At 36.1% G+C, this 15,012-nt stretch overlaps 1 protein-coding gene across 5 annotated transcripts in view; it reads left to right on the top strand.

The window, feature by feature from the left end:
- Positions 1 to 15,012, top strand: part of LOC105227806 (probable serine/threonine-protein kinase DDB_G0282963) — a 97,545-nt gene that overhangs the window by 64,253 nt on the left and 18,280 nt on the right. For all 5 annotated transcript variants that reach the window (XM_049446770.1, XM_049446768.1, XM_049446773.1 and 2 more), the window contains 2 exons: positions 13,928 to 14,193; positions 14,298 to 14,829. In XM_049446770.1, coding sequence (XP_049302727.1) covers positions 13,928 to 14,193; positions 14,298 to 14,829 — 798 coding nt within the window. The remainder of the gene's footprint in view (positions 1 to 13,927; positions 14,194 to 14,297; positions 14,830 to 15,012) is intronic.

Raw genomic sequence — 15,012 nt, forward strand, 5'->3', positions numbered from 1 at the left:
TTGCTAGTAAGAGTTCATCTACTACTAAGCTCCATAACAGGGGGGATAGAACTCCACCTTGTGGGTAGTGCCAAGATGAATATTACTCTTCCCCACAGTTGTTTCAGCTAACCTAGTACACAGTAAAGCCTCTATCCATCTGCATACTAAAGCCGTCACGTTCTTTTTCTCCAGTGCGTTAATCACACTTGCGTGCTAGGCATTATCAAAAGCATCTTCAATGTCAAGAAAGGCGCATATCGCAACCACGCCATTATCCAGCGAATTCTGGAGTTCAGCCGTGAGCTGATACAGAGCAATGTTAGTGGATCTGCCTGCTCTGTACGCGTGCTGACTTTCGTGTACGGATGCGATTTTCAGCGCCTTTGATCTTTAATGGTTGTCCAACATCTTTTCCATACCTTTTATCATGAAATACTCAACTGTATCGCCCCCTCATAATTTTATAGATTTCATTATTCAAAATCCAATTTAAAAAAATTCTTTTTACTTGCGTTTCCGAACTCAAAGTTTTATTGTTGTTGTCTTTGTAAATATATAATATTTACATCCTTTCTTCCTCATGTTGTGTAAATTATTGCTCGAATATGAGATATTCATCTCGACGCTCGTGCCGGTTGTACATGACGTATACGTAATTTATTTTTAATTAACACTTGTGAGCCACCAGGCAAAAAACACATATTTGCATACAAACAGACCAAAAAGTTTAAGCATACATAAATATTTACTCTTTACATATACGGCAGTGGACAAATGTAACTACATTAAAATGAATAATAATGATTACGAAAATGTGGGAAATATGCATAACAAGGGTAAACTGACGAAAATACTCACGAAAGCAAAGCGGAGAAACGGCAATGTGGCTGAGAATTAACTAGCGTTTAAAAAGGGTCATTTGTGCAGGGCAATGTAGAACGTTTATGTTTCTTTTTTTCTTCTCTTCTACGGAAGAAATGTTAATAATAAATTATATATGAATGTTAAACATAAATTAGTATTCTTTCCAATATTAATTATGCAAAAAATTAAGCCATGGCTTAAAATGTAACGTCAAATTTTGTTTGTATTAGGTTAAGTTAGATGGAGTTCACTTGCTAAGTCTGAGAGGAGTAGTCGTCGTTTAGAATGCCTGCGTTTGACGCGAATTTTAACAGATTTCTGGACTTCATTATCGATACCGCCTCCAGTGTATCATACTGTGCGGACCCCAAATGCTTACAGCGTAGTCTTGCCAATGCGGGACAAATGCACAAGAGATTCCACTCCATTCCCTGGTGTCTTGCTCTTGACATTTCCTGCAGTCTTCTTGATCTGTCAGCCCCCCTGCGAGCGTATGTCGTCACCGGACTGTGATACCCATCATGTTCCTACAGTATCTTCTATTCTAGAAATTTTGTGTACTTCCCAACTTCCGTTTTGCATTCCTTATATTAAGATGTTGACTATTATAGCCTTCTTAAATAAAAAAGTGATTCAGATTAAATCAATTTATCTATTCTAAACAATATGGACTAAAAACGATTCAATTTACACTATCTATTTTCTTTTTCCTTTATACAATTTTTGCTGGATGCTAGACTGAGCTTCCGGTTTCTTTTGTGCACCTAAAATTTTTAAGCTGACGTAGAAATGATAATGGATTTTATGAAAATATGAAAATTGTATATAAGATTAGATTTTCAAGTAAAAACCCACCGAGTGTCAAGCTCTCTTAGAAAAAATGTGCTTAATCGCAACGTAGGTCATCAGCCGTCTAATCGAATTTAATTTCAAATAAAATCACAAAAAATGAACAGTCTAACCTCTGAAACCTGAGATATGTAATTACGCATACATTCGCAGTTCATTTATAGATTGCGTGTCTCTACTTATAAATTGTCAAATTAAACACTGATTTAATTGCCTAACGTGTACTGCACAATCAATGTAATAAAATTGAACACGAGAAGCAATAAGTTAAATATAAAAGCAATAAAAGAAAGAAGAAAAGTTATATATAATACCACTCACAAATGCAAACATTTTCGAATAAGATCTTTTTTTGATCGATCATTATGGATGACAGCTCTATGATATAGTATTCCGATCTGAACCAAACAGATTATAGCGCTTTTTTGGACAACAATCCGGGCCAATCTTCTGGAAAAATGCCAAATAAAAAAGTTTTCCAAACAAGGAGTTAATTGTGATCGTTCCGTTTGTGTGGCAGCTATAAACTATAAGGATCCGTTCTGGAAAATTTCTACAAAAACTGTGCCGTTTCATTTGACAATATTAATACCAATTTTCGTGCTGATATCTCGTCAAATAAAAAAGTTTTCCAAAGAAGAATTTAATTTTGACCGTTCAGTTTGTATGGCAGCTATATGCTATATTGGCTCGATATCGGCGGTTCCGTCAAATAAGCAGCATCTTTGGATGAAATAGACGTGTGCCAAATTTCAGTTCGATATCTCAAAAACTGAGGGACTTGTTCGCATATATTGAGACAGACGACAAGGATAAATCGACTCAGTTCGTCGAGTCGATACATATGTATATATATATATATATATATCAGATTCTAACGGTTCCCTCTTGAAATTACAAATTTCATGCCAAAGCTTATATACCCTGTTCATGGTATAACAATGTGTCCGTCATCGAGTCAGCGACAAATGTTACTGAAAATAGATAAATACTATTTCCACGCTACAATTGATTGCATTTGAACACATTTAATGAATTATTTAAACCATATTTCACCTGCCCTTTTCTTTTAACACAAATAAATATATACAAATGAGTTTACCTATACGTGCATACATAAACATAAATTTACGAAGCAAATCTATAAATACATATCATTACCAATACCTCCAATACCTTTCATTCGAATCGTACGCTTCGATTATGCTTTTTGCGCAGCAACTAACCAATACCTACACACCACCGCACCGCATCGCACTGTGCCGCACCGTTAACCAGTCAAGCGGCAGTTATTTCTCCAGTCAGTCAGGCAGGCAGGCGGGCAAGCAGGCAGTTAGTTAGTCAGTTTGTCAAGCCAAAAGTCAGCCATCATAAATTACTTCAACTTCATTTATTCTTAAGTTATAACTTGCCGCCGCATGCCTCCGCGCCGCCTATGTTGTTTCGTGATCTATTTGCATTGAATTAGCGGCCCTTTTTGTTTCACTTCCATAGACATTGCTTCGTGCACGCTACACGGCGTATGAGTAACGTACAGTATTTATTGTTATCGACAGCTCGCCATAATCTAGTTGGTGGGCAATAGAAATGAATGTAACGTGTTGTTTTGTATGATTTTCTTTATTTTATTCTGTTTATATTTTGCCATTGCCATTTCGCATTCATTTTTACACAATTATCGGTGTCTTAGTCAAAGCTTTCTATTGAACTGTTATTTCCGTTTAAATTATTATCATTTGTTTTTGATTATTATTGGTTACGACAGATAGAGCAATTTTAAATTTAGATTTTTTTCTATAATATGTATATATGTATGTACATATATATGTATATGATAATATCGTTGCCGCTGTATATCGTTCATGTTTGTTATCGCATTTAATAAAGTGTCATAGCTGAATACACAACTATACAGAACGCCAGTACAGATATATATAAAAAAGCTCATGCCTTGATTCGGTGATTAAGGAATTTTCTCAAAAAGTATTTGAAAGTTAATGAATTTGTACGGAGTTTAACAACTTCCACTGGTCTTCATCTGTCCTGCGTTCAGTTTCTACCAATAGATTTCCATTTCGGAAAATTTAAATATTTTTTAGGCAGTACATTTTCTAACATCAAATAGCTTCTAAGTAATTCGTAATACAGAATTTTATGTACTTTAATATTCGACGATTCAGTTTTGAAAATTTTCAAATCTCTTGTTCCCGTAGCCGATCTCCAAAAAGAGCTCCGAAAAGGTGTCTGGCAGTGAGCAATACTCGTATTTTTCTGCTTAATATGCTTTGAAATCGAAAAAATTAAAAATAAAAAAAATATTTTCGTTATAAATTTATAGAGGTATTGCTAGAAGTTTTCTTAAAAAAAAAAACAGTTTTTTGTAAAAAAAATTACACTCATAATGGTATAAAAAATTCGAAAAATCTCCGAAAAAGGTGCCTGGCGGTGAGCAAAATTTTTCTTTTTCCCAAAAAAAAAAACAAAAAAAAATTAAAAAAATATAAAACAAAGAAAAATTAAAATAAATAAAAAAAGCTTAAAACAGAAAAAAAATTAAAAAAGAAATAAAAAAACTTAAAACGGTAAAAAAATTAATTAAAAGAAATAAAAATAATATTAAAAAAAATATAAATAAAAAAAAAGTATTTTTACAGTTAATGATCGTTATTTTTCTAAAAACATAATTTTTTTTTGTGCAAAAATGTACACTTTATAATGGATTAAAAATTGGAATTAATGTCAAAATCTTATTCCTTCGATCATAACCTAGCAAATATACATATCTAAAAAGTCCTTTATCGAGAAAGTCATTTCATTCCGATCGGTCCAACCGTTTCAGAGTAATTTTGCTCACTGTTTCAGGTTTCGAGAAAATTTAAAAAAAGTTTCAGAAATATGTCCATGTCTCCGAAACTATTTGCCGATATGCCAAATCAATCGATTTCTTTTTAATTCCCAAAAGGATATAACCCCTTAAATATTACTTTTGTCGAATAAAAAGAAAAAAATTTAGAATGTTCAGTCTAATGTGAAGGCATTAAAATAGTACTATTACAACAACAAAGTACTAACTTTCGTCGATTTATAGAAAACAATATCTGATTTCAAAATCAGTTATAGAGGAAGGGACAGATATGCAAAAACAATCGATCAGAGAGAGTCTGTTACAACAACAACGATGTAGTAACTTTTATCTATTTGTCGAAAACAATATCGGATTTCAAATACAGAGAGCGCGAGAGAGAAAAAAAAGAGATAAGGAGAAGATATGAGAAGGTGAGGGAGACAGAGAGAGTCTGGCTAACCGGAAAAGACCAAGATAAATAGCCAAAGATTATCAAGAAGGCATTATATTTAAACAAATATTTAACGAAGAATATCGTTTAATACTGCAACAACATCTGTCTTCTTTCTGTGCTCAATAGGATGAGCAGGAGTTTTTACTTGAAATTAATGGGAATAATAAATCAAATGTCAACTTGTTTTTGTTTTTGTATACATATTGTGAACCAATTTGCTAAAATGTACAACAGAAATTCTTTCAGAAACCCAATATTTTTATATAACCTTTCAAGGTCTTGACCTTTTCCGTAACTTTTGACGACTTATACTTAAAATATTTTAATTGCGGTCGCAGCACATTTGTGGCATGTCACCATTTTGTAATAATAATATCCACATTTTTATTTGTTTAGCGTTAAGCTTCCTTATCCGTATTATTTCCACAACATATTTTTCTTAATTCTTATCTCATCGCATAAAAATTCTAAGGATCACAAAGTGAGCCTTTATTTATTAAGTCTTTACGTGCCAAACAACAACAAAAAAATGGTTGGTTAAAGTCGTCAACCCTTTTTGTTTACGTCCACCAAACGACCTTCTTTTGCGTCCACAATTCGTTGGCAGAGGCAGCCAGCCGATAGCCAAACAACTGTTCTTTCAGCCAACCATAATGACTGAGTGCCGTTCCCAATCATTGCTTTTCATTTTCCTTTTTTTGGTTTTTGTTTTGTCAACTTTGTTTTGCTTTGTTTTTTTTTTTTTTTGTTACTTTTTTCCTGGCTCGTTAGTTGTTGTTTTCATTTATTATGTCGTCGTCTTTTATACAAAGGTGGCACTTTGTATTGACTCGTTTGGCTTGGTGTTGTCTTCGCTGGTCTACTTTTTTGTTTTGGTACAGTTGTTTCTGTTGTAATTTCTGTGTGCTTATTTATTTGGTTTTGTTGTCGTTTTTGTATTTATTTTCCCATACATATGTACATACGCTTGTTACTGTTCCGTTGTTGGCGCATAAAGGTGTAAAAGAAAATCTCGTTAGTGATATTGATTTTTGCCCTTTTATCTGCCTCGCTTACCGTCTCAGACCGGCCGTTTTGGAACATATAGAAAATCATAAAGTGTATTCATTCATACACTCTGGTCAGATGGGCTGATCCATTTCGAGGTTCCATACTTCTTAAAGAAAAGACACAGAGACACAGAAACTTCAATTTTAATGGGGATGTTTATTATCATTCTTCGTAAGAACTTTCTTTGGAATGTATTTTTTGAAGATTATCTCTTTTTTGAATTTTTTGGCGCGGCTACGTCTCTATCCGTTAAGTCCAATTTCTGATGACTCGTTTGAGTATTGAAGCGGGATTGTCCGCATACTAAGCAAAAATAATATTAATATGTGGAATGCCTGGAGGACATCTGGGCTTTCGGGAAACCATCAACCTCCCCCCTACCCCCACCAGGGTCGCGGCAATTTTCTGGAAAGAAAAATGGCCATTTTGCCGAAAAATCAGGATTTTTTCAACATTTTGCGACATCTAGCGGTATATGAGCTAGAGTTAGAGGACCCGCAGGGCTTTCAGGTGGCTTAACAGTCACCCGCCTTTCACCATAAGGGTTCCGAGTTGAAAAAAGTACTACTTGGATCACTTGTCGATTCTAATAGAGATCTCATTTCTACAGTTTAGAATGCATGTTCGTTGTGGTACGTAAAACTCCTATATAATTGATGATAAGACCCACATAAATCGGCAAATCGCTTTGAGCCTATGATAAATTTGTTACGGCAAATAATATCGGTTTCAAATATGTTGCCTGGTTCACCGAAAGTAAGACTGTCGTGGTGCTTCAACTTCAGTCTTGCAAAGGCTAGACAAGAGAAATTGGCTGGATGTTTCTACCTCACCATGCCTTTTGGACATTGTTCAGTAAGAACATATAAAATTGCGTTAAAATGAATTTCTGTGCAGCTCCGTAGATTTCTTGTATTCCTTTAGGTCAAAAGGATTTCGCAGTTGCACAGGAGCTGGTTGTCGACCAACGCCAGCAAAGGGCACCGGAGGTGCATAGGTCCAGTGCTAGAACACATGATGACAGCAGATTTAACTTTTACCGACTCGATTGTGAGCGTGACATGGGTACCATCCCTTGCTAGCTCATCGGCTTATCAGTTAGCAGCGATTCCACTGTGACCAGGTACCCAAACGAGTCTGATAATGAAATAACTTGATGCTTTTACTAATGAGGCCAGGCACACTTTGACTATTTTTGAGACCACGGTTAGTGATCTCAGTGTTGGCATTGCCATTCTCATGTCTTATTAAATGCTGATCTGCTAAAAGAGGCTTCACTTCGAAACAGTACGCCTACTGCTACCTTAATAATAGACACTTCTGCTTGAAAAATACAACGTAGTCTGGCAGCGTGAGGCTTAATTTAACGGAGAGCTCCTTACAGAAAACTCTCATTCAAGCCTTTCTTCTTATCTTCAATCGATATTTAGTGATCCAAAATAATGTCCTTCAGTTAAGATTCGCCATCTACCAATTTAAAAATGATTTTTGAAACTTAAAGTGTAAAAAAAAACGATTTTTATGAAATCTTAGACTAAGATAACCACTTAAAAACCTTCGCTCACCTCAATTAAATCGTAGTTTGTGTCTACACACGTAATGAAATTTATCCCTCGTCAGCAAAAAAAAAGTTAGATTGAATTAAGATAGCTACTAGTAGTGAGTTGTAAATATTTCAATTTATTTCCAACAATAAAATTACAAATCTCACGTCTGCACTTATTTATTACCAATGCAATCGTAAAAGTTTATTTGAAATGTTACGGCACCTGATAGCTATGCGAAATTGTCAATTCACCTGCTGCTGCTTGCTGCCTAGTGTGACTAACAAAGAAGCAACATACTCGTGTAGTATATCCGTTACTTGCCTGTTCGTCGCAAAAGCAATATTTTATAGCACACATACATAGTACATATGCACAGACGACTTTATGATGAAATCTTCTCTTACGGCCATGCAACATGTGTGAGTCGGATGTTGCTTATACGCCTAGGTGGCTACGTATGAGTTGCCGTTAAAATAGGATACTTAGCGTATATAAATACTCGAGTGTCGCAAGATTTATCGATTGCAGGCAATTTTTAACTTCCAGGAGTTATATGAGTTGAATTTTTAATTTTTGAAGCACTAAAAATACACGGTTGCAAGCTTAAAGTGGTAAATATGGTCATCGCTTAATCTGTTTAAAGATCCAGTGTCAAATTAAAAGAAAAAAATTGTTTTTTCTCATTTGAAATAGTTTTGAGTTCACTCGCTTGAGTGATTACTCGAAAATATGATCAGATCAAAAATCGAATTTTGGAGAAAAACGACCAAAAATTTCGGTTAGAACTCAACTTATTTTTTAATTTCGCCTTTTTGTCCAGTTAAGATTTTATTCGACCGTAAGTCATTGTACGGAACAATATCCTCCAGTAGTAGAAATTTTTTAGAATTCATCTACATATCTGTGTAACTTTTCGGCTTGGGTTTTGCTCTGCCGTCTCCTCTCTGAACCAACCCGAGTTTCTGATGAAGTTATAAATAAATATAGTCGAAATATCGTCAAGAAGACCTCGACCAATTTGCGTTTATTTTCCTATACAATGATATTTTATAGTCTCCTCTTCTTCTACGTCCTGAATGCTTTTACAATAATTATTATATGGTTTTCCTAATCTGCTGGCATGTCTTATGTCCTTTTGAATTTAAATAGTCGCGATGTGCGGTCCATATTCCACAATAGCCAGAAGCATATAAATTCCTTTTTTTCGGAGTCTAATTGTAGTGTGACGCCTGTTCTGGCTAGCTTATCTGCTTTCAAGTATAAAGAATATCCTACCTACCTGACGTAGGTGTATCGTAAAATAAGACATTCAATCCACTAAGAGATTAATACCTTATTTCACTATCTTTGAAGAAAACCTAAGAAACCTATCTGTATACAAAAATATAATCCTGTTTGTGAGCACTCTGCTTCAGAACAATAAGGCTACTTTAATTGCCGTGATCTCTTCGCCTGGAAGACACTGCAGTGGTCTGGTAGTCGGTAGTCGATTCTGGTATCTAATTTTGCTGAAAAGACACCACCTCCTACTCGATTATTTTGTTTGGTTCCATCCGTATAGCTGTTCATTCCGGTGTCCCTGTCCACCTAGACCATTTCCCACACTTATCTAATAACATTTCATCATTTTCATTTATATTTAAATTTTTAAGTTTATTATTATACTTTTAAAGAACCTTTTTTTGACATTAAAAGTTTGTTTTTGTGCCATTAAAAGTTAGATTAAACTAGGTTAGAATTTTACCAAGGTACATCACTTCCACTTCATTTTACAAAGTTTGCGGTGGAGACTAGAAAATGAGAGATTGCAAAATAGGAAAAATTATGAATTATTCAACGTTTTAATACCAAACTCTGACTTATGATGAAAAGCTTGAGTGAAAATCTGTATTATGCCTGTCCATATATTATAGGTTAATTAACAAGTCCGCGGCCTATCTTAGTAAAATAATTTTTTTGGCAAAATCGTTTTTCGGATCTGAGAAATGGAAATATTTTTCTTTCAAGTTAGTCAACAAAAATTATTCTAAGCGCATCCCAAAATGCAGATGACCTTTCCATTCGACTGTGGCGGTTTTCTTGCTTTGGAGCATGTTCATTGGAAACATTCCACTGTCGATTAGACTTCGAAGTGAAATGATGGACACATGTTTCATCCATTGTCACATATCGGCGCTAAAACTTGGGTTTATTACCCTTGAACATCTCCAAACACTGCTCCGAATCATCAACTCGTCCTTGCTTTTGGTTAAAAGTGAGCTCATGCTGAGCCATTTTGTACTGAGCTTTCTAATACCCAAACATTCGTGACTGACATGATTTATACGTTCAGTTGATATCTTTGGAGTACCTGCTATCTCGAACAACTACCTAAATTATTTTGGGGACTTTTTTGATATTTTCTTTGGTAACAAACTCTTTTGGGCTTCCACTGCCTTCACTGTCTTCGGTGTTCATTTCACCACTTCTAAACTTTACATACAAATCCTACATAGATGGTTGATTTTCCTAGGACAGTTTTCGGAAACTAGTCATCAAGTTAAGTTTTTGCCTCAACTGTATCGTAATCTATTTTTTTCAGAATCTCTACAACTTTTAAAAAACTCTATGGCTATTTGTCCTTTTTTGTTTTATGTGATGTGATCTTTGTAAAAATGTTAACCCCGTAAAACAACAATTTTATAGAACTAGTCGTGTTGGACTTGCATGTTATTGTTGTTTTAATATTTCTCTCAAATCAAAAGGTTAGTGGATGAGGTTTTACAAAGGTTCAATAGTAACAAATCGCTGTACAATTGCCTACTTAGTCAGTTTAGCTCCTCTACTGTGCAAAATTTGTCTTTTCTGTCAGTATATGTACATATGTACTTGTATATTTATGCATTACTAAACCGAAATTGAGTTTAGTTGCGGTTTTCCCATTTGTTTTTGGTGATTTTTGCCCCTTCGATTCACAATCAATTGCAGCAGTCATTCGTGCGCATTGTGTAGCATGTGTAAGGCAAATTTCAGCACCTTCACACATCCAAACATACGCCAAGTGGTACATACTATACAAGCGGAAAGAGCTTAGTTTCTAGTGAATTATTTTTCGTTTGTTAATCGCTGTCGTTTGCATGTTGCATGTTACGCCAATTGCGGCAAACAACATTGAACTTCTTGTCAAAGTTTGTAAGCAATGTATTTTTTCTATAAACCTCAATACATACCTATTTATACATATGTATGTCGTTGGTTGGCTTTCGAACTCAGTCGAGTTCGATTTTAAGTTTACGATTTTTCAGTTGATAACTGTGTATTGATGTATGTACATATCTACATATATGCTCACTTTGTTACAAACGTTTGGCATTTCGGGATCAGAGTTCGAAATTCCGATATTTTTCGACTTTTTTTTACTCCGGTATTGGTTGCACTAGCGCTTAAGCAAATTTACGTCACCGTGTTAAAGCTCGACTTAGTGTGGGTGCATTCACGTTCTAGACTTCAGTGAGTGGCTTTAAATTTGTTGTACAAATTCAAGGTCAGTCAATGCGTGCTCAACTACAGTTATATTGTTTTATGTGTTCCAATTGCCGAACATGACCACTGCGTGCGTTGTTGTGTGCCCTGTCATGCCAATTAGACTACCTAATGTGCGGGCAAAGAGTCAATCGGCTTAAAGTATTTGTTTGTTATGCTGCGGCATATTGAATTAAATGCTTGTTTATTCATTCTAAATTTATGCTGCTCAATTTGCGTTTTCGTGTGTGTTTTGTCTAAGCGTTTTTTTCTTGCTCAGATTAAACTACAATTGTTTGAACTTTTTAACCTTTTACTGTATGGTAGTTTGTGGTTTTGGAAATAAATGTGGGGTTAATAAAAAATGGAAAACAAAAAAATCATTTAGTTCGACTACTGCGTAGCTAAAGGGTGATCCATTTCGAGGTTCCCTACTTTTTTTTTTAAAGAAAAAACACATAAACTTCAAATTTAATGGGGAAATTTTATTATCATTCGAAAGAACATTCTTTGACATTTATTTTTTGAGGATTATCTCTTTCAAATGTTGGCCGCGGCTACGTCTCAGATGGTATATCCGTTGAGTCCAATTTTCGATTATCCGTTCGAGCATTTCAACTAGTAACTGGCGAATGACACGCGTAATGTTTTTCCTCAAGGCCTGAATCGAAGCGGGATTGTCCGCATAGACTTTAGGCTTTACTTATCCCCACAGGAAAAGGCCTAATGGTGTGATACTTATCACACGATCTTGGTAGCCACTCGACTGGTCCAAAACGTGAAATTATCTGCACATTGGAGTCGAAAAGTACGAAGTTTTCAGGTATTCTGGGCTAATGTTATTCCTTCACACGTTCTCAATGAGTTTTCTTAAGTCAATTAGGGTTTTCGGTTCTGTTTCCCTGACGTTGGGTATTAGCACTGCCTACACCTTTTCGATAATATTCAGGACGGGGTTGTTTGTCGCGGAATCCAAGCACGTTATTCCCATTTCATCCTAAAATTTAGTTTTCAGAAATATCAAACACAATGCAAAGATCATTCAAAATTATTTGAAAGCTCTAAGTTCATCACAAGTCTTCGAAAACGTGGGTGCATCTTACAAAGCATCCGATTTGGCTGCCGATAACTGCTATATTGTGGGAACAACTCCTTCAAAATAACTTTTTTATACTGTTGAATATTCACAAAACCTTCGAGGATTATAAAAGACCCAACTTTTTGCCTTGTGACCGTTCCACATATCATTAAGTGTGGAGAAGGCTTTACAATGCTCAACAAATATTCATCACAAAAGCCTTTTCCATTTCTCCGTCTTACCTAATTATCCCATAATTGTCTCCCATAAGACTAATTTTGCATTCATCCGAAAATATAGCATTCTCCCATTTTTCAGAGATCCACATCTCGTGGTTTTTAGGCCACCTTGGCCATTTAGACCTCATTTTCGCAGTGCAAAAATGCTTTTTTGGGGTCTGCATGATTTCAGACTCGTGTCGTTTAATCTTCTTTGGATTTTCCAAGTGCTGCATGTACTTACCATGGCGTCAAGGAGTTCCTCTTGAAGTTTTAAAGCAGGGGTAGAAAACGTTTTGATAACTCTTGCATCGAATTCAAAGTTTTTCATATAGCTCGTTCCATCGGGTTTTTAGTTTCTTCACCATGATTTTATCGAGATCGTCGAGATAGACAATGCATGGGTTTCCCAATGATAATCACGTTTTCGGATCACTATTTCGTTGCTTCTCAAAACACTTCCGATATGATAGGCCGATATGCGATACGACGTTACTGGATTGCTGCTCGGTAGTCTACGTAGATGTTGACTCTGGAACTGGCTGCAGGTGCATTAGAGGCCAGCTCCGTGGCTTTCGCAATAGCAAAGACCTCAACTTGAAACATACCGCAGTGGTCCAACAACTTAAAAGGTTGCCTTATGCGTAACTCTGGACAGTTTATTCCAATTCCATCGTCCATCGTCCATTTTCGAGCCATACGTATAAATGTGTAGAGTGTTGCGCATAGTTAACATACCTTTACGCCAGTCATCTTTTTATATGTTTCTTTTTATTTATTTTCCCAGTTGAAAAGTGGGATCACGTAGTCTGTGTTTGTCCAACCCACATTACCCACCGAGTTATGCCCAAAGGTTCTAAATGTAAATTCTCCTGCAGCCAGTAGTTGTCCGACCGGTTTAGTGTCAGTTCAAGAGCCGCCGATTTAGTTGTTCTTAAAGCTCCCGTTATGCACAGTACAACGAGCCTCTGAACCCTTTCCACCGGCTTCCGGTAGGTGGATTTCCGTCCATCTGTCCACCATATTACTGCACCGTGGAACAGAATTGGTCTAACTTGTGTCCCATTTATAGACTGGAACTTCCATAGAGAAGTTTTGTGTTTTCTTGTGAAAACCAACAGATCCGGGTCTCCGGATTCAACCCCAGACCCGCTTGCGATGCCCAGTTCTGGACTGTATTGAGAGTGGTGATCATAATACTGCTAATGGTCTGTAGGCACCCTCCCGTTATTAAGATGGCAATGTCATCCGCATATGTTACTATTTTAGAAGCTTTGTCTTCCAAGTTTCTTATCAGTTTATTCACCAGAAATGTGCATAGAAGCAAAGATAGCACTCCACCTCGGGAAGTACCTCTACAGACTCCATTTGTCATTTTAGCGTCGTTCCTTTCAGCTCTTATACGTCTAGAGGTCAAATTATTATTTTATAGAATTTTTCGTGATAAATTATTATTGATATTATCGTGTTATAAAAACTATTTCAATAAATATATAATTTATGAATAAAATTGTGCTTGTTTCTTTGAACTCTCTGCAGATCGCTTGTATTTTGTCACATTCAAGAAGAATATCAAACCACAGAGCACACCCAATACACACTACTTCAGCATAGATGAAGAATATATTTATGAGAATTTTTACAATGATTTTGGACCACTCAATATTTGCATGCTATATAGATACTGCCAAAAATTAAATTCCAAATTGACCGCAAAATGTCATGCCAACAAGAAAATAATACACTACACAACGCTCAATGCGTCGAAGCGTCTAAATGCCGCCTATTTGATTGGCTCGTACTCGGTAAGTTGCAAGCAAGCCACATTTTCTATATAACTACTATATATATGTACATACATATATATAAGGTACTTAAGTATTGGAGTTTAATTGTTGTTCACTTGCAGATCATCTACCTAAACAAATTACCGATGGATGCCTATCGGCCGCTAGTCGCTGGCGATATACCCGCCTACACACGTTTCTGTGATGCCTCTTTTGGGCCAAGCGGTTATAAGATTTCGCTAATTGATTGCTTGAATGCTGTTTACAAATCGCTCAAAGCTGGCTTCTTCAGCTTCGACGATTTCGATGCGGAGGAATATGAATATTTCGAGCGTGTAGAGAATGGCGATTTCAATTGGATTGTGCCGCAAAAGTTTATTGCCTTTTGTGGGCCGCATCAGAAGTCGAAAACACTGCCGAACGGTTATCCATGTCATTCGCCCGAACGTTATTTTGAATATTTCCATGAGAACAATGTAACCACTGTGATACGTTTGAATGCGAAGGTTTATCATGCGTCGAGCTTCGAAAATGCCGGATTCGATCATAAGGATCTGTTCTTCATCGATGGCAGCACGCCGAGTGATTTGATACTGAAGAAATTCCTCACCATATGCGAGAATACAAAGGGTGCTATAGCTGTGCATTGCAAAGGTGAGTGTTGAAACTAGGGAATTACTAGGGAAAAATTAATATTTACCCACTAAAAAGTAGAAAATTCTGAACTGCCGATGAAAAACAGGACCGTTCCACCGACCGTTCCTATAATAGTCGGTTCTGTCAAGGACTGGCAACCCGAAAGTTTCTTCCGCTACAACAAAAACAAGAACAGACTGC

Source organism: Bactrocera dorsalis, chromosome 1, assembly GCF_023373825.1.
Source record: "Bactrocera dorsalis isolate Fly_Bdor chromosome 1, ASM2337382v1, whole genome shotgun sequence".
NCBI classification, from domain to species: Eukaryota; Metazoa; Arthropoda; class Insecta; order Diptera; family Tephritidae; genus Bactrocera; species Bactrocera dorsalis.